Genomic DNA, 23,912 nt, shown 5'->3' with positions numbered 1-23,912 from the left:
CATATAGCTGGACTAATACTGAGCGCGTCTCCAGACAACAAACAAACACAACATAATTGAGTCTTGGCAAGGCAAACCAGTAAATGAAAGTGTAAACAACGACCCAAGTCGTCGGGTACGATGACATACAATCCGTACAGGTCACGTGACTGACCACTCGAATCCAGGTGGCCCTTCCGACAAGCATACTGGACACTCGGACCTACTCCGATTCATAACAAATATCAATCGTATCAGAGTTTTGTTTGTGTGTTTGTTTTGTTTTGTTTTACGCCGCACTTAGAAATATTGTCATATGATGGCGGTCTGTAAATAATCGAGTCTGGGTCAGACAAACCAGTGACTGACATCATGATAATCGATCTACGCAATTGAAAGGCGATGACATGCTTCAACAAAGTCAGCGAGTCTGACCACCCGATCCCGTTAATCGCCTCTTAGGACAAGCATGGGTTGCTAAACACAAATTCCTACCGGATCTTAACGGGGTAGTCTCAGGGCTAATTATGTTTGTATCATTGCCGAATTTAAATTATACCATGGAAACACAAAACAAACAAATATTGACTCTGAGGAAATGGAGGAGTGTTTTAAAGATTTCGCGACTACACATGGACCGTCATATTCCCGGGTCCGGTAGACGAGGTGAGGTGAGGTGAAATGGGCAAGACTATTGCACTTATATAGCCGACTAGTCCTTATTTTAGTCCCTTAATTCCAAGCGCCAGGCAGGATAACAACAAGTAACATATTTTAACGTATATTTGGTATGACGCGGCTAGGAATTGAACCCACGATTTTCCGCACTCCGGGCGGACGCTCTACCACTAGGCCACGGAGGCGGTCGCCGGGCCGGTAGAAGCGATTCCTGTCCGAAACCAATAGTAACTGAATGAGAGGAGGTTTAGAAGTCACTGGGTTGGGTTTTACGCGATATTCCAGTAAGATCACGGCAGGGAACTCCAGAAATTGGCTACACACATTGGACATTGAGGGAAATCGAACCCGGGCCTTAGGCGTGACGAGCGAGCGCTCTAACCACTAGGCTACCCCCATCCTCCTTGTGGACGTGGGTACAATGTGTGAAGCCCATTCCTGGTGCCCCCCGCCGAGATATTGCTAGAATATTGCTAACAGCGGCGCAAAACCATACTCACTCACTCACTCACCCCAGTGGAAGTATTTCAAATTCGTCCCGATATTGGTATATAGTCTCTGTCCCTCCCAAGAAGTGTCAGTCATGCAAAACTAAACAGGAAAGCCCCATGACATTGAACAAAATAATTGTGGCGGGACTCACCTAGGGCAAGGACCGGATCCGGCATTTTTAAATTTTTTAAAGGGAGGGGCCATCATATCAAAATCCATCCTCAGTCAATTTTACTGACTACAACATACTACATTTTGTTTCCAAAAGGTTGGCGAAGGGAAGTGGGGGGTTGGGACCCCCCAGGGACTCCATCTCTGGACTCGCCTATAGTTTCTTGTCCCGAAATAGCTTTAAGTGGCGATAAAACATGCTACGTCGGTAAAGAAATCTCAGTACACGTCACGTGCGCAAAATACGGTCAGGACGACCTCCGCGCCATAGCGGTCGAAAAGTTGATCGATAGAAGCAGACGAAAATGTCCACCATGACACATGGTATGTCCCCATGGCGATGACAGCGTAATGGGTATGTAATTAGGGGCTGTTGTTTGGAGTAGTCGCTTGATTTAGATTAAATGCCTCCAAATGCATTCTAGTTACTATTATTTCCAGTCTATTTCCATACCAGACAAGACATATTTCCGTTTTTGGTTGAAGTTTATCCTCCGATGTAAAATGCAATTCCTGACTTCTGTGTCAATGTGCGTCGATGTTAAATTGCCATGATTTTTGGGGGGGTATTCTCTGGTTTTGTTGCGCGTTTCATGGTCTTTCACTGAAAGGCGATATTACACGGTCCGTTTGTACCGTTAGATCACTGATGCACAGCTGATGATGGTTAAGAAAAGAAATAACTACCACTCTATTACGCTATGTTCAACATAGTTGCAGTTCTTGCACTGGGGTATGTTACGAACGATATACAATAGTGGCTGGCTTAGCAGGTACGTGTAAGGTCGTCTTTATATTCACGTGTACACAGCGTAGAATATTATACCACAAAAAAAAGCTGTTTTCTGTATCGTATCACACGACGGATAATGTTGCGTGATGATAAATAACTCTACAGATATTGTGTACGTGTCAGTTATGAATACTGTTCATTGTAGATGTAATATTAAATGTGGTGTATTTTGTGTGTATGTGGCGTGGCATTTTCACAAACAGATTAAATAGTCCTGTGTTTGACAGTCATTGTATGCATTAAATAGCCTGTAAGTGGAAACTTATACCGCACTGCTGACTACGAGTAAATGTTTCAATGTAAATTATCAAGGTTTGAAAAATTGTAAGTATTTTCTAACGAAACACGTTTGTGTTTGTTCATAGTGACATACTCGTATTGCAACAGAATCCAGAATGAATTGTGCAATGACATTTTTTTTTAAATTAATCCTTGTGAGTAGTTGTTTGACTATCTTTCAACTATTTTCTATTATTAGGAAGATGCAGTGTTCTTGATTCTTGTATTATCAAAATGAGTCCCGTGTCATATATACCCATTTTGTATTTCCAAAAGATACATGATAATTTGGAATGCGTGAAAAAATAAAGAACAATGATTAACATGCTTCCAGATGTGTATTTATTAGGGCTGCAACGAATACAGTATGATTACAGGCGAATATGATTCATCATATCATGAATATAGGGTAACGAATACAAATATTAATTCACAAATACAAAGACAAGTCAGCAGCTGATGCATTATTTGTTATATTCAGTGAAACAATAACAAAGATTATATGACATGGTTTGTTAACTATTAATATATTATACATTTATATACTGCACTTATCCAGGTACTAGTATGTGCTCAAATGCAACAATGGCCAGTAACCACATTACTGTCAAATTAAATAGTATAAGAGTGTTTTCTTTGAAGACATCTATGCATATTATATGTTCTTATGGATATTTTTAGGTACAGGGTATGTGAATGCACATGATTGCATATTCATAAATATCTGATTCTTGTGGCCACGAATACCGAATTCAATTCATGAATGGATATGTAGAGAATCTCACCTGAGTGTCTTTTGATATCAAATATATCAACACTCGTTGATAAAAGTGGCAAAAATCCTCGGCAAGCCTCGGAATTTTTCCACTTTAATCAACTTGTGTTGATATATTTGATATCAAAAGACACTCAGGTGAGATTTTATTTATCATCCAACATCATTCTTTCAACTTTTTCAATTTGTAGACAGTAATTAGCAGTGTCTTCAGTGTAAAAAGTACTCCAAACAGCTTCAGTAGCAGAGCCATTAGTGATGTCATTTGATTGTGACATCATGGTAACCAGTGACGTCACAATGGTCTGCAAAGCATTGTGATGTAATTTCATTGCAGCGATATCTACAGTGTAGATATCGCTTGATCTCATCCAAGTGATATCTCCTGTGGGAGCCAGTTTTGGATGATAAAGTTGGATTCACCAAATACGCGAGTGAATCGTAACAGCCCTAGAATAAAGCAAAATCATAAAGAACTCCATGTTTTGTATCCTATTGGGTTTCAAAGATGGAATTAATCAAGGGATTTATGTAAGCTGCAAAACTAAGTACCCTTGGGAAATATAGGTAATTTTCTTTAAAAAATGATGTTTTCTTTAAAGTCCTTATTTTCATATATTTAGTGATATTTTAACATTTCTTTAAATGCAAAAATGTAAAACATAACATAACCGGTTCTTGTTTATTTGCCCCGTGATCAGTCAAATGCAAGTCACCTCTAGAAAGCCATAACATGACTTGGCAAGTTTTAATTTCAATTCAGGAAATGTTACCGACATGTTCTTAAGCTTGAGGCGAAACATCGACCTCTTGTCAGGTCCAGATAAATCCATGTGATCCGCGAATTTTTGTAAGCAGTCTCAACTAGGTGGTCAGACTTGGACGTCAGACCGTGACAGAGTCAAACATTGAAAAATCAACTACTGGTTCGTCCGGTCTAAACTTGGTTATTTACAGCTACACCCTGTGATATAACTGATGTATTGTTGATTAAGGCATTAAACAACATTCATTCACCCACTCTTACATTTAATAATGTTGAGTCAGTGTAGCAATAATAATAGTCGATACTTTACATGTCACATTTAGTTTAGAATCCACACTTTTCTGTGTTTAACATGGCATGTTGATAAATGTTGTTGTCCTCTACAAAGATTATAAATGACACCAAAGATGGCTGCATTTCTTCGTTCTTATCCTTGGTTCCTACAGCCTTGTGGGGAAAAAGAGGACATGTAGCTTGTTGGTTGAAGGAAATTATAAAAGCAGGAACAGACAGTGAATAAACTTTTAGAGCAGTGTTGGACATTTTGAGAATTTATGTTTTGCGAAGTTGTTCATCGCCAATGACTGTATTCTAACAGTGGAAGAGATTAAGGGGTCACTGAGAGTTTCTGTTGTGGCAATCAAATCTAGGGAGTCTCTGAAACTATGATTTCAAACATGACATGGGTTATGACAAAAATCTGAGGTGTTTTGGTGAGATATGTACATAAATTTTATAAAAATGTATATTCTTCAAATTGTACTTGAGGCCTGTGGCCTCTTCAGTACGTGAAATAAAGATTGACAAAAATCTGTTGAGTCATTTTTAATGTTGATCACTTTCAGATACTTGTATCGTTTCTTTTCACTGAAACATTCACCATGTATACAAATAGTGGCAGAAAGAATATTTGATTTATTCGTATTAACGGTACTCTTTAGTCTATTGTACAGATTCTGAAATGAAAATATGCCCCAAATCCAGCTAAGTCTGCAAAACTTTTGCAGTCTAAAAATCTCTTCAATTTCTGAAAATGAGTCTTCTCTTTGTTATATATAAAAGACATTTTAACAAGAAATGCTTAGTGCTACAGTTGGTGAGATTCTAGTTCTGTCACATAACAATTTAAAGTTTAACGTCACAGTGAGCAATATTCTAGATATGTGGTCGCACATGGTCTTTAGCTCAGTGCTCAGGTCACAAATAGGGTTAAGTTAAGCAACGTCAGTCGCAGGGAATAGAAGGATGGGTGACCACGTTCAGCAGCTTGACTCTAGGACTAGGACTTCGTTCCTGCCCCACACTGAATAACATGTAACTCAGGTACTACGTGGTGTCTCTAGGCAAGTGACTTTGTTCGAAATGTGCCTGTTCACCCAGCAGCCAATGGGTACCCGGTAGGATGAGATGGTTATATGACAGATAACCTTCTAGTATCGTTTGTACACTCCCAAGTGAGCTGAGAATGATAAACGAATGCCCTCTGATCCATAAGTTGGCTCGATGACTTGGTTAGCGTGGCATCATACTCTGAGATGTGGGATACTGCTCATTATATCAATCACTGGTTTGTGTGGTCCACAAGGAAACTATAACTGAGTGTGGCATTACACACACACAAAAACTTGGGACCTAATTCACCTGTTCTGACCTGGAGTCTCTTTCTCTACCCATAAATAACCCGTACAATTAATTTGTTACATGTTTATGTCATGCATGTACGCTAAAAAAAATTCTCAGATTTTGTATGGTACGTAGTTGTCCAATGAGTTGCAGTATGAGTGTGTCCGTCAATCTGTGTAAAATTGCAGATTGCAAGTTAAATATTCAGCAGCCAGCTGTCATAATGTTGACTATTTACATTCAACATGTTTACAAGCTGGGCTGCTAGTGGAGTATTAATTAGTCACTCAGCATTCAGAACTCAAATTTCAAGGCTTGTGATATTCCGTTCAGCCATGAGAAATGTAATAGCTGCTGAAACCAGGAAATATATGAGGCTAACAATATTGGCAATAACAAGTTCTCCAGAGTTGGGTCGCCTTTGTGTGTGTCCATGTGCCTGCGTAATTAGTAATTTTAATTATACCGTGCCAGTATATACAGCGTTTGATTCATCAGCTGCTGCCTATCTTCCTTCATGGTGTACATAGGTGCAGCATATCAATAATAATGTAAGTAGCTAGCAGTGTAACAATATATCACACTATCGAACGATTGCAGTTGTATGCCCTACGATAATACTATATGGATAGGAATTGAGAAATGCCAATAGTATTGTGGATAGTATGCATAACATTCTGTAGTTTCGAAAGTTGCAATTAGTTATGAATAATACGTATATTATACAAATGTCATACCCAACTATAATGTTCTTGAATGAGCCTTGCTCTGTTGATAAATGATATGATCCTTGAAGGAGCGAAACAAAGGCTTTTATTTGTCGTCAGCGCAATGAATACAGGGCGCCGCCATTGATACTGGCTCGCACATGGTTAATCTCAAAATGAGACCCTGACCTCTGACCCATACATATGCATGTAATTACAAACCTTGATTGCATATACACTACACCAACTGTGTTGTTGGTTAACAAGGGTTACGACAACTTCAGATTAGAGGTACTTTCCTCGGTTCGAGTAGCAAAAGGAAAATGGCCATCTTTGAGAGATTGTCAGTAATACTTTGATCATAAACATTACTTACAGGCTGGTTTACAAGCATATGTTTATTACCTTCGAGGGCAAACATATCAGGGTTCATAAATATCATATTTGCCCTAGGGTCATATGTCACGAGACAACAGTGTATTGTTTTCGTCATCAGGATGACACTGTTGATGTCCTTCGAATCTTATTGTGACGTGAGGTCAGAATGATGTCACACTAGAAACGACGTCATACGTGAAGATTGTTGACGTCATTTGACAAATTGTGGTTCGGCTGTTGATGCGACTTGCCGTCCTTATAGATAAACACTAATATTCGTCTCTGTATATAGATGACTCCTTCGGTAATAAATAGAACATTATATTTGTGTTCATGTCATACTATGTTTATGACACTCGTGCCTAAATTCCGATATTTAGACACTCATGTCGTAAACATAGTATTACATGATCACGAATATAATATCCTCTATTAATGAGCACTCGGTACAAAACCCCAAAATGTGCGTAACAAACATGACAGATCTTTTTACAGTAAACACGGTAATATTAAAGGGGTATGTAACGGACGACTGGTAAACAGGGATATGTTGAGTTGTGACATGATGATAACCCAGTACAAAGACGTATACCATATTCGACGTAATAAGCGCCCACGGCGACATTTGCTAAGAAATTGGTTTGTGAACAATCCCAATGAGCACCCCTTCCGATTGATCAATGTACACAACACTTATTTATTCGCGTATAATAGGCTCTCGTGTGTTATATGCACCCTTAATTATTGGCATTTAATTCTGGAAAAATATATCTGTCGTACATAAACATTTCAGGCTGTCAGCATAAACCACGAAATGTATCTTTCAACTCTGTTTTTTTCCACCAAAATAACATTTTAATAAGAGCCCCCTATTTCTAATTTTGAGAGCGCCCTGGGCGCTTATTACGTCGAATACGGTATACGACTTTGACCCAGTATGATTATGTATGAAGTCCGCCCATTGGCACATACCATTGTCAAGAAACTGATAGCAGGTGGCCCGCAACAAGTAGTACAGTAGTGTGACCTGTCTCGGCTTACACAGAGATCAGGTGGCAAGTTCAACAGCACATTATAGTAGGTGCTGATGTTTATCAGGAGTGTAGTCAATTTTTTTGTCATGAACTGCACATGCACAGCATGCGTACACCCTCTCTGCTTGTAGCACACCAAGTATGTTTGCCCAGATTCTGTGCACTGCCTACTTGTCTCAAACACGTTTTATCTGTTGGTTCAACTTATCCTGCATTACCAGTAATAACTATTATAGGGGCAGTCGGGTAGCCTTGTGGTTAAAGTGTTCGCTCGGCGATTCCTGACATGGGTACAATGTGTGAAGCCCATTTCTAGTGTCCCCTGACGTGATATTGCTGGAATATTGTTAAAAGCAGCGTAAAACCATACTCACTCGCTCGCTCACGTGTCAACTATTATCAAAAATAGACCAATTTTATGCCAGATCTTCACATGTTCATGGACATTTAAACTCAGTTCTGCTTGATCTCTGACAACAAATTGTGTATGGTTTTAATAAGCGCCACGTTTGTCAATTTTCTAAGCTACCTGGGTGATTATTACAGCAAATACAGTATTCCTATTTGAACATGAACATGATGAATGGTGGCAGTATCTCTTTTTATTATTGACATGGACAGACGCACACAGTCATGTTTCAGGAAGCTAGATTCCCCCGCACCTACAAAAAACTGGCTGGACCACCACCACTGGACAAAGAGCCCCAATATAACAACACTTATAGCACATACTGCTGACCTTTCACCCACCATGTATAATTCTGCACCGTGCTCACAGCAGCCAGTCCTGCTTGACAAAGGAGTAAGGATCTATCGAGAGACTTTGCTATGGTCTACTTCGTCATCCTTCAACTTCTAACGAGAGCCTATCAAACAATTCACCACAACCTGAGTAAGTTATCACATGTTAGAGGGTCAGAAATTGTAGGGGAGAATGGTCTCCAGACTTCTAAATCTTACATTTTTAAGATTAGGGCTATGACAATGACCCTTGATTTTCATACTTTATTTCAAACACTGGGTTTATGTAAGCAATATTTCCGTCTTCCTCGTTCTGATAAAGGAATACAAAATATGGAGACTAACATTTCATATTTTCCACCAGCCAGTTGAACATGCTGAATCTTCACTGTTTATATATTACTGGCAGTGAGTAATTTTCCTGGAATGTGTCAAGGCGGGACAGTATCAGTACAGCCTAAGATGGGTTTTTTAGATAAGTCTAGGTAACTAGTGTAGACCTTGGCTCACCTGTCCTCAGAGTTTGTAGCTGGTCCTGCTCGAAGGAGACAGTCGCTGTGCAGAGTTGCGTCCCTTGAGCAGGCCACAAACCTATGATTTATGGGTTCAAATCCCAGTTCGCCCCGATTATGTTTCTAGGTTTGTCAGCACCATACCCATGCTCATGGGTTTCGCCGAAGTGGTAAACGTCTGAGACCTGCATCACTTCGGGCTTTCCTCCCACATTAAGCTGACACGCCGCGATATAACTGTAATACTGTCAAAAGCGGTGTTAAACCCAACTCACTCACTCTAAGAAGACAGAAATGTTTTCTATGTTTACACTTTCTGTCAGTTTTATTCAGTTCAAAATTGAAATCCATTGTTTGACAGTATTATACCTGTGAGTTTATGAAGACAAGACATTCATGTCCTATCTCTTTTGCAGTATAGTGGGAAATTCAGTTCAGTTTGTTTGTTGTTTAAAGGTGCACTCAACAATGTTCTAGCTATATATAATGGCGGTCTGTAAATAATCAAGTCTTGACCAGACAGTCCAGTGATCTATGCTACTGGCACACGATAACATGCATCAATAAGTCAAGAGCCTGGCTATTTGAGTTCCTCATTTGCCTCTCATGACAAGCATGGGTTGCTGAAGACCAGTTCTTGTCCGGATCTTCATGGGGTGGTGGTGTTGGGGAAGGGGTGGTAGTGTTCAGAATCTAGTTCGATTTTCAGATCTCAATCAAGAGGCCCCAATTGGTTTACCTAATATTTTCATAAGAAGAAAATTGTACACTTCTATTTAAAATATTATTTCATACTTGTCTTTTTTTGATGATGTGGGGCATGGATGGCCCAGTCGTCTAAGGCGCTGCAGTTCACTGTGCAGAGTTGTGTCCCTTGGGTTACCAGAAATCTGCGATTGTAGGTTCGAGTCTCAGATTCACCCTGATTATGTTTCAAGGTTTGTCCGCACCATACCCATGCTCGTGGAATTAACCAAGGTGATAAACATCTGAGACCTCCATCACTTTGGGCTTTCCTCCCACATCAAGCTGTCATGTTGTAATATAACTGGAATACTGTTCAAAGCAGCATTAAACCCAACTCACTCACTCACTTTTAATGATGTGCGGCTGGGTTGGCCCAGTGGTATGAGGTGTCACAGTTTGCTGTGCAGAGTTGTGTCCCTTAGGCTAGCCAGAAAGCTATGGTGGGTTTGAATCCCTGATTTGCTGGGATAAGGTGTGTTTCTACCCTCTGTGCCAGTGCGATGCTCATGATATTAATTACTGGATTGTCTGTACACCCTCGATTATTTACAGATTATATAGTTCGGATATTACTTAGTACGGGGTTAAACAACCAACCAACCAACCAGCTATGCCTATGCCCGTTGTAAACGTCCTACATCAAGCTGACACACCACAATATTACTTTTTCGAAGTGGAATTGAACCAGACATACTCTCGTATTAATGGTGAAATGGGGATTTATGAGGATTCTGATTAACTGTCCACGTACTGAAGAGACTTTATCTTTTGTTCTGATGTAGTTTGTTTACATTGCAGGCTAAAGAAAACAAACTTCTCCAATTCCTGATCATACTTTCAAAATGGAAACAACAAAATGTGCCAACCCTGACACAGAAGAAGACAATCATGTGACAGACAGGAATACCGAAATGTCTGATGGATCAGGTGATACCCGCATTGACCAATCAGAACAAGGAACAGATGTTCCGCCTGAAACTGTTTCCCATCAGAATGAGGCTTCAGAAGAAGAGCATGATGAGAAGACCGATGATTCAGGGATCCCAATAGACCGAGGATGGTCTTGGATGATTGTCGTAGGTTAGTCAGTTAAAATATTTTATCTATGATCAGTGTCATCAAATTTGAATTAACACTATCTTATCCACCCTGTAATTTTAGGGACATTCTATATAGCCTAATGGTTGAACCATTTACCTGTCACCAAGGCCATGTTTCTATTCCCTACATTGGAGTTTGTGTGAAGTCCATTTCTGGTGTCCCCTGCCATGATATTTCTGGAATTTTGGTAAAAGCATCGCTTATTAACACAACCCGTGAAGATTCCTGGGTAGAATAGGTCTTCAGCAACCCATGCTTGCTGTAAAAGGTGACTATGCTTGTCGTAAAAGGCAACTAACGGGATCGGGTGGTCAGGCTCGCTGACTTGGTTGATGCATGTCATCGATCACAATTGCGTGGATTGATGCTCATGATATCAATCACTGGATTGTCTGGTCCAGACTCGATTATTTACAGACTGCCGTCATATAGCTGGAATATTGCTGAGTGCGGCGTTAAACAACAAACCAACCAACCAACCAACCAACTTATTAACACAAGAACACAAGTTAAGTATATTTCAGAGATGGTGTGTGAGTGTGTGTCCATGCGTGCATGCACGTGTTTAATGCACTAATGCAAACACAGTATTCCTACAAAGTACAACTGATTCCAGCATCTTAATGGATGCCACGGGGGCACTTTAAAAGAGTATATCACTCAAAAATATAACCATTTTCAATTTAAATCCTGCATGTTTGTCATTTTAAGGGGCAATAACTAAAATAGTTTCATATTCCTGCATTGTATGAATCAGAATCCATTCACACATGCTTGTTTACACATGCTTGTTTACACATGCTTGTTTACACATGCTCGTTTACACATGCTACACATGCTTGTTTACACATGCTCGTTTACACATGCTTGTTTACACTTGCTACACATGCTTGTTTACACATGCTTGTTTACACATGCTCGTTTACACATGCTACACATGCTTGTTTACACATGCTCATTTACACATGCTTGTTTACACATGCTTGTTTACACATGCTACACATGCTTGTTTACACATGCTCATTTACACATGCTTGTTTACACATGCTTGTTTACACATGCTACACATGCTTGTTTACACATGCTACACATGCTTGTTTACACATGCTCGTTTACACATCCTACACATGCTTGTTTACACATGCTTGTTTACACATGCTTGTTTACACATGCTACACATGCTTGTTTACACTTGCTACACATGCTTGTTTACACATGCTTGTTTACACATGCTACACATGCTTGTTTACACATGCTACACATGCTTGTTTACACTTGCTACACATGCTTGTTTACACATGCTACACATGCTTGTTTACACATGCTACACATGCTTGTTTACACTTGCTACACATGCTTGTTTACACATGCTACACATGCTTGTTTACACATGCTACACATGCTTGTTTACACATGCTACACATGCTTGTTTACACATGCTTGACAACTGACATTGTATTAAAGATTCAAATTCAACATGTGCCCAGTTGTGTTGTTGGCATTCTTGGTTTGGAAAATATAACAAATGTTCTTCCCTCACTACTGTACTTCTGTTGTCAATAACAAAAAAGTCCTACTTCCCTATTCACATTTGAGAAAAATGTGCCGAATTAATTATTTTTGTGCAGTCTTATTTATATATGGGTTGTTACGTATGAAAACTCTCCACAAATACAGTGAGCATGTGGAAGAGAAATTGTGTATGAATCTGATTTCGTGCACCGAATATCCGACATCTGCGACATGTGGAATTAATGGCAATATTGATATTTCAAGATAAGGCCTTTTGTAAACACTTTCATGACATTTGAAAACAACATGTCCATGTTTTCCAGAAGAGATTTGCGCAGTGGCTGTAGTTTGCACTCAAATGACCTGCAACAGCAGCCATTTTGAACTTTCAGAAAAAGAGGTTACTTTGTTGGACATAGGCCAAGTAAAATGTGATAACATGGACATGTTCAGTAGTTTGAAAAAGTTTTACAAGACATTTTACGGATGGAGGACAGACGAATGATAAAATTTTGTGTCTTTTTTATTTCACCCAATTGTAAAACAGAGTCCATCTATTGTTTTAGTCAAATTTCATTTTGTTTTTCGAGTTTCAGGGTTTTTTTCGTTGGTCGGTCTTGTAAACCAACTTAAAAATAAAGCCTTATGTTATGATATGTCCTTCCAGGGTGCTTCGTCATGCACATTTTCTGTGTGGGCGGCATCAAGTCCTTCGGCATCTTCTTTGTGGAGTTGGAGGATAGATTTGAGACGTCAGCAAAAGCTCTTGGATTTGTACAAGCGGTGGCAAGCACATTGATGTTGGGCCTAGGTGAGAAAAACTGACGTTGACGTTGGGCCTAGGTGGGGAAAACTGACATTGACGTTGGGCCTAGGTGGGGAAAACTGGTGTTGGTGTTGGGCCTAGGTGAGAAAAACTGATATTGATGTTGGGCCTAGGTGAGAAAACCTGACGTTGGTGTTGGGCCTAGGTGGGGAAAACTGGTGTTGGTGTTGGGCCTAGGTGGGGAAAACTGGTGTTGGTGTTGGGCCTAGGTGAGAAAAACTGGCGTTTGTGTTGGGTCTAGGTGAGAAAAACTGGTATTGATGTTGGGCCTAGGTGAGAAAAACTGGCGTTGGTGTTGGGCCTAGGTGAGAAAAACTGGCATTGGTGTTGGGCCTAGGTGAGAAAAACTGACATTGATGTTGGGCCTAGGTGAGAAAAACTGGCGTTGGTGTTGGGCATAGGTGAGAAAAACTGACGTTGGTGTTGGGCCTAGGTGAGAAAAACTGGTCTTGGTAAGTTACACATACCCCTGGGATTATTGATTTGAAAATTTGAAATTCTTAGTAGTTCTTGACATTTTTAGTAGGTTGCACTTGCATGTTTTACATAGCTAACTCTATAGTAAATACAGATGTCAGAGTTACCTGAGAATCAGTGTTGGGGTTACCGGGTGAGTGAGAATTGATTATGCATGGGGTAACTGGTAAGTGGGAATTATTACTGAGTCAAAATGAGCATTGACATTGGGTTTACTTTGTGAGAATTCATGTAAACCACTAGATACGATTCTAACATGATCTCAGGTGACATGTTAGCTTAAAGTTATTACAAATCTTATTTTATTTTTATGATTAACACTAGGGATGGGTATTGGAGGTTAAAAGTATATCTCAGTATTTTACGACGCAAAAGGCTATATTGCGATATGTATCACAATATACTGTATAGATATAATTCCAAATTTTTAATTAAGAGACAATCTGATTCATTAAGGTTTGAACTGAAGTTCATAAATACGCAGCCATCGTGGAGCCCCAATTGCTCGCTCCTGGGCAGCGAAGGCATTTGACAAGTATATAACATTAAACACATGATAATAATCCCAATTTGAAATCACCCAATATATCGAGCATGAAAATTTATATTGTGATACGTATCCTGGAAAGAATGAACCTCAATTTACCGGTAATACCTCACACCTTAATTAATGGTGAATAATACAACAGAACATATATACCAGGTATCACATATAACTTTTAATAGCAATATTGCAATAGACACATGGAAAATGTCCTTACTGGTCTTAAAATACTTCATCCAATATTTGGTAGCAGTTTTGACTTGATTATTTCTCCTCCTGATATTTCCATTTTGTTTCCTTCAGGTCCAATCTCCAATGCCCTGAGTGTGCGGTTCACCTGCCGTGCCGTGGTGATGATTGGCGGCGTGCTGATCGGTGCTGGCTTCACCTGCACGGCCTTCATCCCGTCAGTCCCCTGGCTCTACGTCACATACGGAATAATGACAGGTCATAACACATATATAGTGTAGTCACATAGGGAATAATGACAGGTCATAACACTTATATTACATACGGAATAATGACAGGTCATAACATATATTGTAGTCACATACGGAATAATGACAGGTCATAACACATATATTGTAGTCACATACGGAATAATGACAGGTCATAACACATATATAGTGTAGTCACATACGGAATAATGACAGGTCATAACATATATATTGTAGTCACATACGGAATAATGACAGGTCATAACATATATTGTAGTCACATACGGAATAATGACAGGTCATAACACATATATTGTAGTCACATACGGAATAATGACAGGTCATAACACATATATTGTAGTCACATACAGAATAATGACAGGTCATAACACATATATTGTAGTCACATACGGAATAATGACAGGTCATAACACATATATAGTGTAGTCACATACGGAATAATGACAGGTCATAACACATATATTGTAGTCACATACGGAATAATGACAGGTCATAACACATATATTGTGTAGTCACATATGGAATAATGACAGGTCATAACACATATATACAGTGATCCCTCGCTATTGTGCTCTTCGATAAAGCGCTACCTCGGTTACTACACGCGGTAACGCATGGCTCCCAAAATTTATGTACACTTTTAATACTGCGAGTTTTACACAGACATAATTGTATTGTTGTTCGTTGTTCATTTGCACATAACGCTTCTCATTGCATAATCAACCGTTTATCGCTGAATGGAGTTCTAATAATCTGTTTGAAAACATCCGCGGCAAGTCCCGGAAATACGATTGTTCAACTAGTTAACTTTTCACACTATACATCCTTTGATCTTAGAAGCGCATGCATGCAATAAAAGAGAACCACAAGCGAAGTTTATATTCTTAATTAGTGGGCAATCCAATTTGAGGCGACACTGTCAACTCACATGTAGTTGCTGTCACAACACGGCGGTCATTCCTTTTGATTCGGATCAAGTAACCGTATCAAACCAATTAATTACTATCACTGTCTACATGTCTAACTACTGGTAAAATGGTACAGTAAATTAGCTGAGAGAAATTTCGTAATCGCGCTTTCGTAACATCGCCTGTTTTTTTTCCGTAGTTATAACAAGCAATTTCATTGGATTAAAAGTTGTTTCTAATGACGCTTTCTTGCCGAAATCTGCTACAAGTTTCGTGATTGGTCAATTTTGAGCACGTGACCTCAGGCAGCCAATCAAATTATAGCTGTGATACCAAGCTCGTGTTTGATAAATTTCAGAAGTTGGCGACAGATTTCTGTTAAATCTCGTTATTCTGAACGTTTTAAGCAGGAAATCACGATATATATTAAAAATATGGAACTTCGTGAATGTATCGTACTAGGTTACGAGCTGTGACAAATATTTTTCATGCATATATTTTTGCATTAAACGTTGTGTCCGAGCCGAGAATTCAAGGCGACGAAAGCCGAGATGTCATTTTACTTACATTACACGCGATCGCACGAAACGATGGAAATACTTACTTAGATGTAAGTTTGATTACTTTTAGATATATTTTTGTTGATTTGATTTATCACTTTGTATAATATATTTAAAGATTTGCTTAAAACGTCTTTATTTTGCTCTTTGACATGTTCGATGCGGACCCTTTGTCGAAATGTGTGTCCGAGAATTTCATTTTCAATAACATCGCGGGAAAAAGTGAATAATTTTTTAATTTATCGATAAAAAATGATAAATTGAAATGGAATACGTATTTCAGACATTGCGAAATGTGACAGATTTAATAAATGAATGATATTACAGGTAGATCTAGGTCCATAAAAATATATACTATTTTGACGTGAAGTGAGATAAACACATATTGATGATTTGAGATTTGCCGAGAGCGCTCCCCCGCCTCGGCCTCGGTTAAACGGCTCATCGTCTATAACGCCCACCAATTATTTGGACCCCATTGGTAGCGTTGTAGCGAGGGACCACTGTAGTGTAGTCACATACGGAAGAATGACAGGTCATAACACATATATATTGTAGTCACATACGGAATAAAGACAGGTCATAACACATATATTGTAGTCACATATGGAATGACAGGTCATAACACATATATTGTAGTCACATACGGAATAATGACAGGTCATAACACATATATATTGTAGTCACATACGGAATAAAGACAGGTCATAACACATATATTGTAGTCACATACGGAATAATGACAGGTCATAACACATATATTGTAGTCACATATGGAATAATGACAGGTCATAACACACATATTGTAGTCACATATGGAATGACAGGTCATAACACATATATTGTAGTCATATACGGAATAATGACAGGTCATAACACATATATTGTAGTCACATACGGAATAATGACAGGTCATAACACATATATTGTAGTCACATACGGAATGATGACAGGTCATAACACATATATTGTAGTCACATATGGAACAAGAAAACAGTGTTATCACTATCCCCCACAATGGGGCACATTTGAATTTTGTTTGTTCATATAGTAGTAAATATAAACTGTAGGAAAGAGTCCTATGAAGCCTTAAGAAGAGATAGGCACTTGGGCCGCTTTATGAAATCATGTTAAATGTGAAATTAATACACACAAAATGCCCCCTCTCTAAAAAAATAATGCTGTCTTAATAAGTTTCTTGTAGATAAGCTTACTTCAGTAGTATCTGAGAAAACTTGTCCCCTTTGCGCAAATAACATGGATCAAGGGCCATAACTCTGTAAACAAATAATTTACGGTTCCAATTTTCGAACTGAGTTTTGACAAGTATCTATTAGATAAACATGAAAACTTTCATTCATGTAGCTTCAGTAGTTTTGTGTTTGGGAATAATAATGAAAGGTCATAACACATATAGTGTAGTACATCAACTCTTCATAGTCAACACAACATGTGTTGAATCAATATGGTATATAGTTTATTCCCACAAGTATTACATGTACACACAAAAGTCAAGTTACACACTTGAATATGGCCGCCGAGTGATGTGGCTTGTCACTCGCCTGCTTGTGTGTGTGTGTGTGTGTGTGCGTGTGTGCCTGCTTGTGTGTGTGCGTGCGTGCGTGCGTGTGTGCGTGCGTGCGTGTGCAAAATACATTTATTGTTCAATACAGACCTTTATCAACAATGTTTCAAATTGTCAACAGTTTGAATACATTTAAGAGAGGCGGAATATTTGTAGTTTTACCAGTTTCCAAACCAAAGATAAAATAGAGATCAATGAACAGGAATATTGTCACATCAATATTTTTCTACAGTAAAACAATTGCATAGTTGTGTAATGTGACAGAGATAATGGCAATAGCTCATCTTGAATATAACACTCATACTGCATAAATGCGTAATGTGAGTGAGTGAGTATGGTGTTACGCCGCTTTTAGCAATATTCCAGCAATATCATGACGGGGTACACCAGAAATGGGCTTCACACATTGTACCCATGCCGGGAATCGAACCCGGGTCTTTAGCGTGACGAGCGATTGCTTTAACCACTAGGCTACCCGACCGCCCCTAAATGTGTAATATAATGTGATATAACACTTGTATTGCATAGATGTGTAATGCTACCCAGTAACTCATCTGTGATATAAAACTTGTATTGCATAGATATGTAACTAAACACAGTAACTCATCTGGGATATAACACTTGTATTGCATAGATGTGTAATGTTGCCCAGTAACTCATCTGTGATATAACACTTGTATTGCATAGATCTGTAACTAAACACAGTAACTCATCTGGAATATAACCCTTGTATTGCATAGATGTGTAATGTTACCCAGTAACTCATCTGGGATACAACCCTTGTATTGCATAGATGTGTAATGTTACCCAGTAACACATCTGGGATATAACACTCATAGTGCCATGATGTTTACTGTAATCGATAATATTAACATATTTGAGATCTGGTTTCACCTTTTTGACTTATTAACTATTTTACATGGCAATTTCAACCACACATGTGATGCATCTTCTCTCTATTTTCAGGCGTGGGGTTTGGCTTGAGTTACGCTCCTTGTGTGGTGATGGTCGGGCATCATTTCGTCAAGCGCCGATCTTTAGCCAATGGCATCTCTGTGGCAGGTAGTGGCGTCGGTCAGTTCGTGCTGCCCAACCTTGTCCGCTATCTGCTGAATGAATACAGCTACCAAGGCTGTATGTTGATTATTGGGGGGCTGATGCTTAATGTGTGCGTCTGCGGTGCACTCATGCGTCCATTGTCAAGTTACAAGAAAAAAAAGAAAGGGGAGACTGTCAATCCAAAAGTAGACAATGTCAAGGAGCTCTTGGATAGTAGTCTTGAACAAAATGACCTCAGTGGAAGTTTGACCGAGAAGAATAGACTTCTTGATAAAAGAGTTGCACAGTTGACAAACAGTAACCAAGAAATGTCAGGGTCAAGTCATTCCTTGGAGTCTGGATCCCCTGACCGCTATTTACGCCACAAGAATCGCCTGATTGACAGCAAACAGCGCTACTTCTCCGAAGATGTGCCTGAGCTTCATGGCTCCAAGCAGTCTCTTGACAACAAACGGCAGCCACCCCAGAGGTTTTACTCCGTCGAAGAGGTCCCTCCTCCTTCCCCACTACGACATCGTCGACTGAGACATTTATCAGAAACCAGTTCATTCAAAAGCGAAACATCGCTCTTTGCCAGCACAGGAGACCTTGTGATAGCTTCGTTACAAAATATACCCGGTTCTGAGGTAGATGTTGTTGAATCTGACGAACCCGTGACAAAATATCGCTGTTGTGATTTGTGTCGTGTGTCCGAAGCCAAATCAAAATCCAGTGTGCCTCTGTTTGACTGGGCGCTCTTGATGAATCCAGTTTTCCTTGTGTATTTATGTTCAGTTTTAATCACCAATTTCGGTTATCCGAATGTTTTCATCATGCTAGCCTCGTACTGTCAAGAGTTGGATCTCAACAAAGACACAGCAGCCTTGTTATTTTCATTAATTGGATTGTCTGACTTATGTGGTCGATTATTTTTTGGTTGGTTTTCCGATCTCAAATTTTTTCCAAGAAGGTATGGATTTCTCGGCACCATGGCAATCAGTGGCATGTTGTCAATCCTGCTGCCCCTCTTGAAATGTTATGAAATGTTGATATTCTTTTGCTGCACGTACGGATTCTTCGCAGGGTCATACATAGCTCTGATAGCTGTGGTCCTGGTGGATTGTTTAGGGATTGAGAAACTGTCCAGTGCTTTCGGGTTCACGACGCTATCAATGTCTATATCCCTGCTGATTGGGCCTCCAATAGTTGGTGAGTTTCACAACAATGATGATACAATTACATGTCATAAAGTGTACCTGTGTGATTGACCAGCCACTGTCTTGTCAATACCTGTACTCGTCTAGCTGGCTGGCCTTACAGATATAATGTTGTCATAATGTATAATGTGACGTCACTCGCCTTCCACGTCACATTTGACCCTGTTTCCTGTTTGAGTTGTAATAGCTCGTAACTTGTGAACTTGGAATGATGAATTTGTTATGTGTATCATGAGCAGTATGTTAGGTTTTATAAGCAGTGACCAATTGTCTATAAAACTGGATGTGACCCATGAAGATCCAGGTTAGAATAGGTCTTCAGCAACCCATGCTTGTCGTAAGAGACGACTTAAAAGATCGGGTGGTCAGGCTCGCTGACTTGGTTGATGCATTGATGCTCATGTTATTAATCACTGGATTGTCTGGTCCAGACTCGATTATTTACAGACCGCCGTCATATAGCTGGAATATTGCTGAGTGCGGTGTTACACAACAACAACATACTGTTGATAAGGCTAAAGAAAATAATAGTCTTGGTTCTCAGGCACCACCCTCATCATCATAAAGTTCGCTGCATCTTTCATTTTTATTTCCATTTAAAAAAAAAAAAAATCCTTAAATATTCCGAGTCCACTGGTTATTCCAGTACTGTGTTCCAGTATTTTACTCATCATGGAATACATTTATGTAGGGAGGCCCTTTCTACGGTGGCCCTTAAGGGACATGGAGTCTGTTTTTCAATATTTTGATGTTTAACTTACTTTTATCGTAACCTTTTGCAAATTAACACAATTTGCCATACAAATATGTGATAAATCATGTATAAAAACATCTGAAAACATGGAAAATGTACTTTTAAGTAGCTATTGAGTCGCTGAAATGTGAAGTGAAAATGTCAAAAACTAAAATGGAAATGTCAAAAACTAAAACGAAAAGGTCAAAAACTAAAATGAAAATGTCAAAAACGAAAATGAATACACAGAAAACTATTTCCACCGCGGTGATAATATTCCCAGCGCGGTGTAAATATTATCACCACAGTGGAAATAGTTTTCACCGCAGTGGAAATAGTTTTCTGTATTTTCATTTTAGTTTTTGACATTTTCGTTTTGTGTTTTTGACATTTTCATTTCAGTTTTTGACATTTTTGTTTCGTTTTTCAGCGATTCAATATCTTCTTTACACATGATTTATCACATATTTGTAAGACAAATCGTGTTAATTTGCAAAAGGTTACGATAAATGTAAGTGAAATATCAAAATATGGAAAAACAGACTCCATGTCCTGTATGGGCCACCGTACCTTTCCCAGGTTGATTGTACACAATTGTAATTGGTTACATACTAGTTTGAACAACCAAAAGAAAGAAAGAAGACACACCGCCCGCCCGCTATATATTTTCAAATATCAAAGCCTTGTTTCTACCCTTGACACATCAAGCCCACTTTCCTGTGCTAAATATGATTGGACTATCGACATAATGTCCAATCAGAGAACATTTCACAAAATCAACATCAACGACTTGTACACCTTCGTGTGAAAGTGATTTACCGCTGCCTGTCTTTGTTGACACGAATATGTCTTTTTCATCTTTTCAACCCCCAACGATTGTTTTTGTGTCAGGGATAAAATCGCGAATGTTTTCCATATCTGATTCACTAGGTCATTGCCTATGGTAGTCACAATCTTTGTGAAGCTCTACGAGATAGGAACAGCAATCTGATTGGATATCATGATCTACACGAGGTGGTGCCAGGGTTGAGCCAAGAAAAGTGGCCTTGATGTGGCAAGAGTAGAAACTAGGCGTTGATATGGGCTAGTGGGCACGCTTGCCTCGGGAAGATGCCCCAAACAGGGAAACATTGGCTGGTGCTCTGCCAGAGGACACCCCACAGATGCTCTAGTTGGGACTGTTTACCATTTTGTCAGAGATAATCATTGACATATTACCAGCCAGTCAAATGTCCATTCACAATAACCAAATCAGTGTGCCCGTAATGTATGATGCCGTCCTGCACATACTGATCATGGTCAAGAATTATTGCCCTTGCATACCGTGCATCTCTTATTTGCCAATGTTTACTGCCATCTGTGGATCTGAGGCAAAATCTGCGACGATCTTGTCTAGGTGTCAGTGTTTTAGGCCTACCACACCCATGTCTCCTTGCAGCCCCACCCGTTTGACGGAACTTGTGCCACAGTCGAGAAATGACACTTTTTGATTTGCCAAACATTCAGGCAACTTGGGATATTGCCCCCCTCTATCGTACCCACAATTCACCATTTTCTCTGTTCATTGAGATACTGTCTTGGAGTCATTTTTGAGCATGTGCTTAGCTTAAATGCATTAATGTTTATGAGTTTCCCGATTATTGCGCACATGAAGAACATGCTGTTCATGTACAATGTGACATTGCATTGTTATCAGATGTTGTGTTCAGATGCAACGCCACAGAATGAATTCTTTATTCAGTACTACACAGGCCACAGGCCCTTTGTACAAAATGTATGGCATATTTATGGCAACAGTCACAATGATAAAATACGTGTTATTTCTTCTTTACTGTGACACAGATATCTAGCGATATTGATAATTTGCAGTATTGTAAACGTACCTCAATGATAGCAACATTCAAGTCACTAGTTACCTTATTTTTAGTCGGTAGTATCTTTTCTTTCATGGCTATTTCGTTGGTTGAGTTTTATGTTACCATGGGGATGTCAAAGCACAATCAAGTATCTCCCAGTCATGGTAGAGTTTATTTAAAGATGTTTTCACTTTTGCAAAGGGCTTCAAAAATTGTGTGAAAATAAAGTTGAACACTGCTGTGGAGGGAGCTCGTAGGGAGCTGAGAAGTATTGAAGTTCGACATATTGAATAACGTTTCACAACGCCATTCCCGAAAACGAAAACAATTATTTTTGACATTGTTAAAAATGGGTCATGGATGGCCCAGTCATCAAAGGTGCCGCAATTTGCTGTGCAGAATTGCGCCCTTGGGAACGCCAGAGACCTATGATCGTGGGTTCAAAACCTGATTCATCCCGATAATGTTTCTAGGTTTGTCAGCACCCCACCCCATGGGTTTCACCGAAATATCAAATTTGCGAAATTCCAAACAACAGCCTTCAGCCTGAAGCCCAAGTTTAGTCAAATGTCTGTTAGTAAGATCAGCATATATACACTAGTCCACAAATTAAGAATTATGTGGAAATTAATGCCAAACTAGATGGAAGAGGCAAAAAAATGTCTAAATACTAAATATTGTCACATTTATTCCTCGTCTGATAAAGAGATGCTTCTGTTTCAGGTGGTATACGAGACCAGAATCAGTCTTGGGACCTATCCTTCGTATTCTCTGGTATTGCGGGAATCCTTGGGGCGGGTATCGTACTTCTGGAACCCCTAGCTCAGAGGAAGTTGAAAGCATCAGAGAAGAAGAAATATGACAAAGAACTTGAGCTTAAAGCTGTGAAAACAGAAGAAACGTTGTTAGAGAAAAGTTGATGTTAGCTAGAGTTAATTAGAATAGAATATATAGAATAGGCATATATTTGTGAGGTTAATATATTTTATCAACGCTTGATTTAATTAGCAATGATAATGTTGTAGTGAAATTAGTAAACTTTTTGCTTTGGTGAATCGTTTTGAGCATATAATGACTTGCTACACATTATATTTAATGTATACTTAAAGGGGCACTGATCTAAAGCAATTCCCCGGGACTGGTTGTTGCCTTTGTTATTGATTTTTCACCGTGAGTACCCGGATGATACGCAACGCAACTGAGCATGACCAGAGACTGGGCTACTGTCTGCAAGGACAGCAAAATAAACTTGGAGGCAATATTTGTTTTACCCATTGGCTGATTGAACACTGATTGGTTAACCGTGATCTATAAAGATTTCGACAAAGGGCGTATGTTAATTAATTTCTTCAGCCTAAACAAACAGACAAAAAGAACGGCAGAGCTCATCGGTTGTACTACTCCCTTCTTGTCATCCATGTT

At 39.3% G+C, this 23,912-nt stretch overlaps 1 protein-coding gene across 2 annotated transcripts; it reads left to right on the top strand.

Moving 5' to 3' along the window:
* Window positions 1-1,431: 1,431 nt before the first annotated feature.
* LOC124139553 (monocarboxylate transporter 12-like) lies at window positions 1,432-23,704 on the top strand. 2 transcript variants are annotated; one of them, XM_046506714.2, is made up of 6 exons: window positions 1,432-1,675; window positions 10,474-10,755; window positions 12,956-13,099; window positions 14,439-14,582; window positions 18,613-19,893; window positions 23,214-23,704. In XM_046506714.2, the coding sequence occupies exons 2-6, from the start codon at window positions 10,518-10,520 to the stop codon at window positions 23,408-23,410; spliced, it is 2,004 nt and encodes a 667-aa protein (XP_046362670.2). In that variant the 5' UTR covers window positions 1,432-1,675; window positions 10,474-10,517; the 3' UTR covers window positions 23,411-23,704. The 2 variants fall into 2 exon arrangements, with proteins under 2 accessions (XP_046362670.2, XP_046362671.2); XM_046506715.2 differs by lacking the exon at window positions 1,432-1,675 and adding an exon at window positions 8,072-8,567.
* The last annotated feature ends 208 nt before the right edge of the window (window positions 23,705-23,912 follow it).

Source organism: Haliotis rufescens, unplaced genomic scaffold, assembly GCF_023055435.1.
Source record: "Haliotis rufescens isolate VD_foot unplaced genomic scaffold, xgHalRufe1.0.p SCAF_9, whole genome shotgun sequence".
Taxonomy (NCBI): Eukaryota; Metazoa; Mollusca; class Gastropoda; order Lepetellida; family Haliotidae; genus Haliotis; species Haliotis rufescens.
The sequence above is the reverse complement of the archived record's forward strand: the minus strand, read 5'-3'. Positions and strand labels throughout refer to the sequence as shown.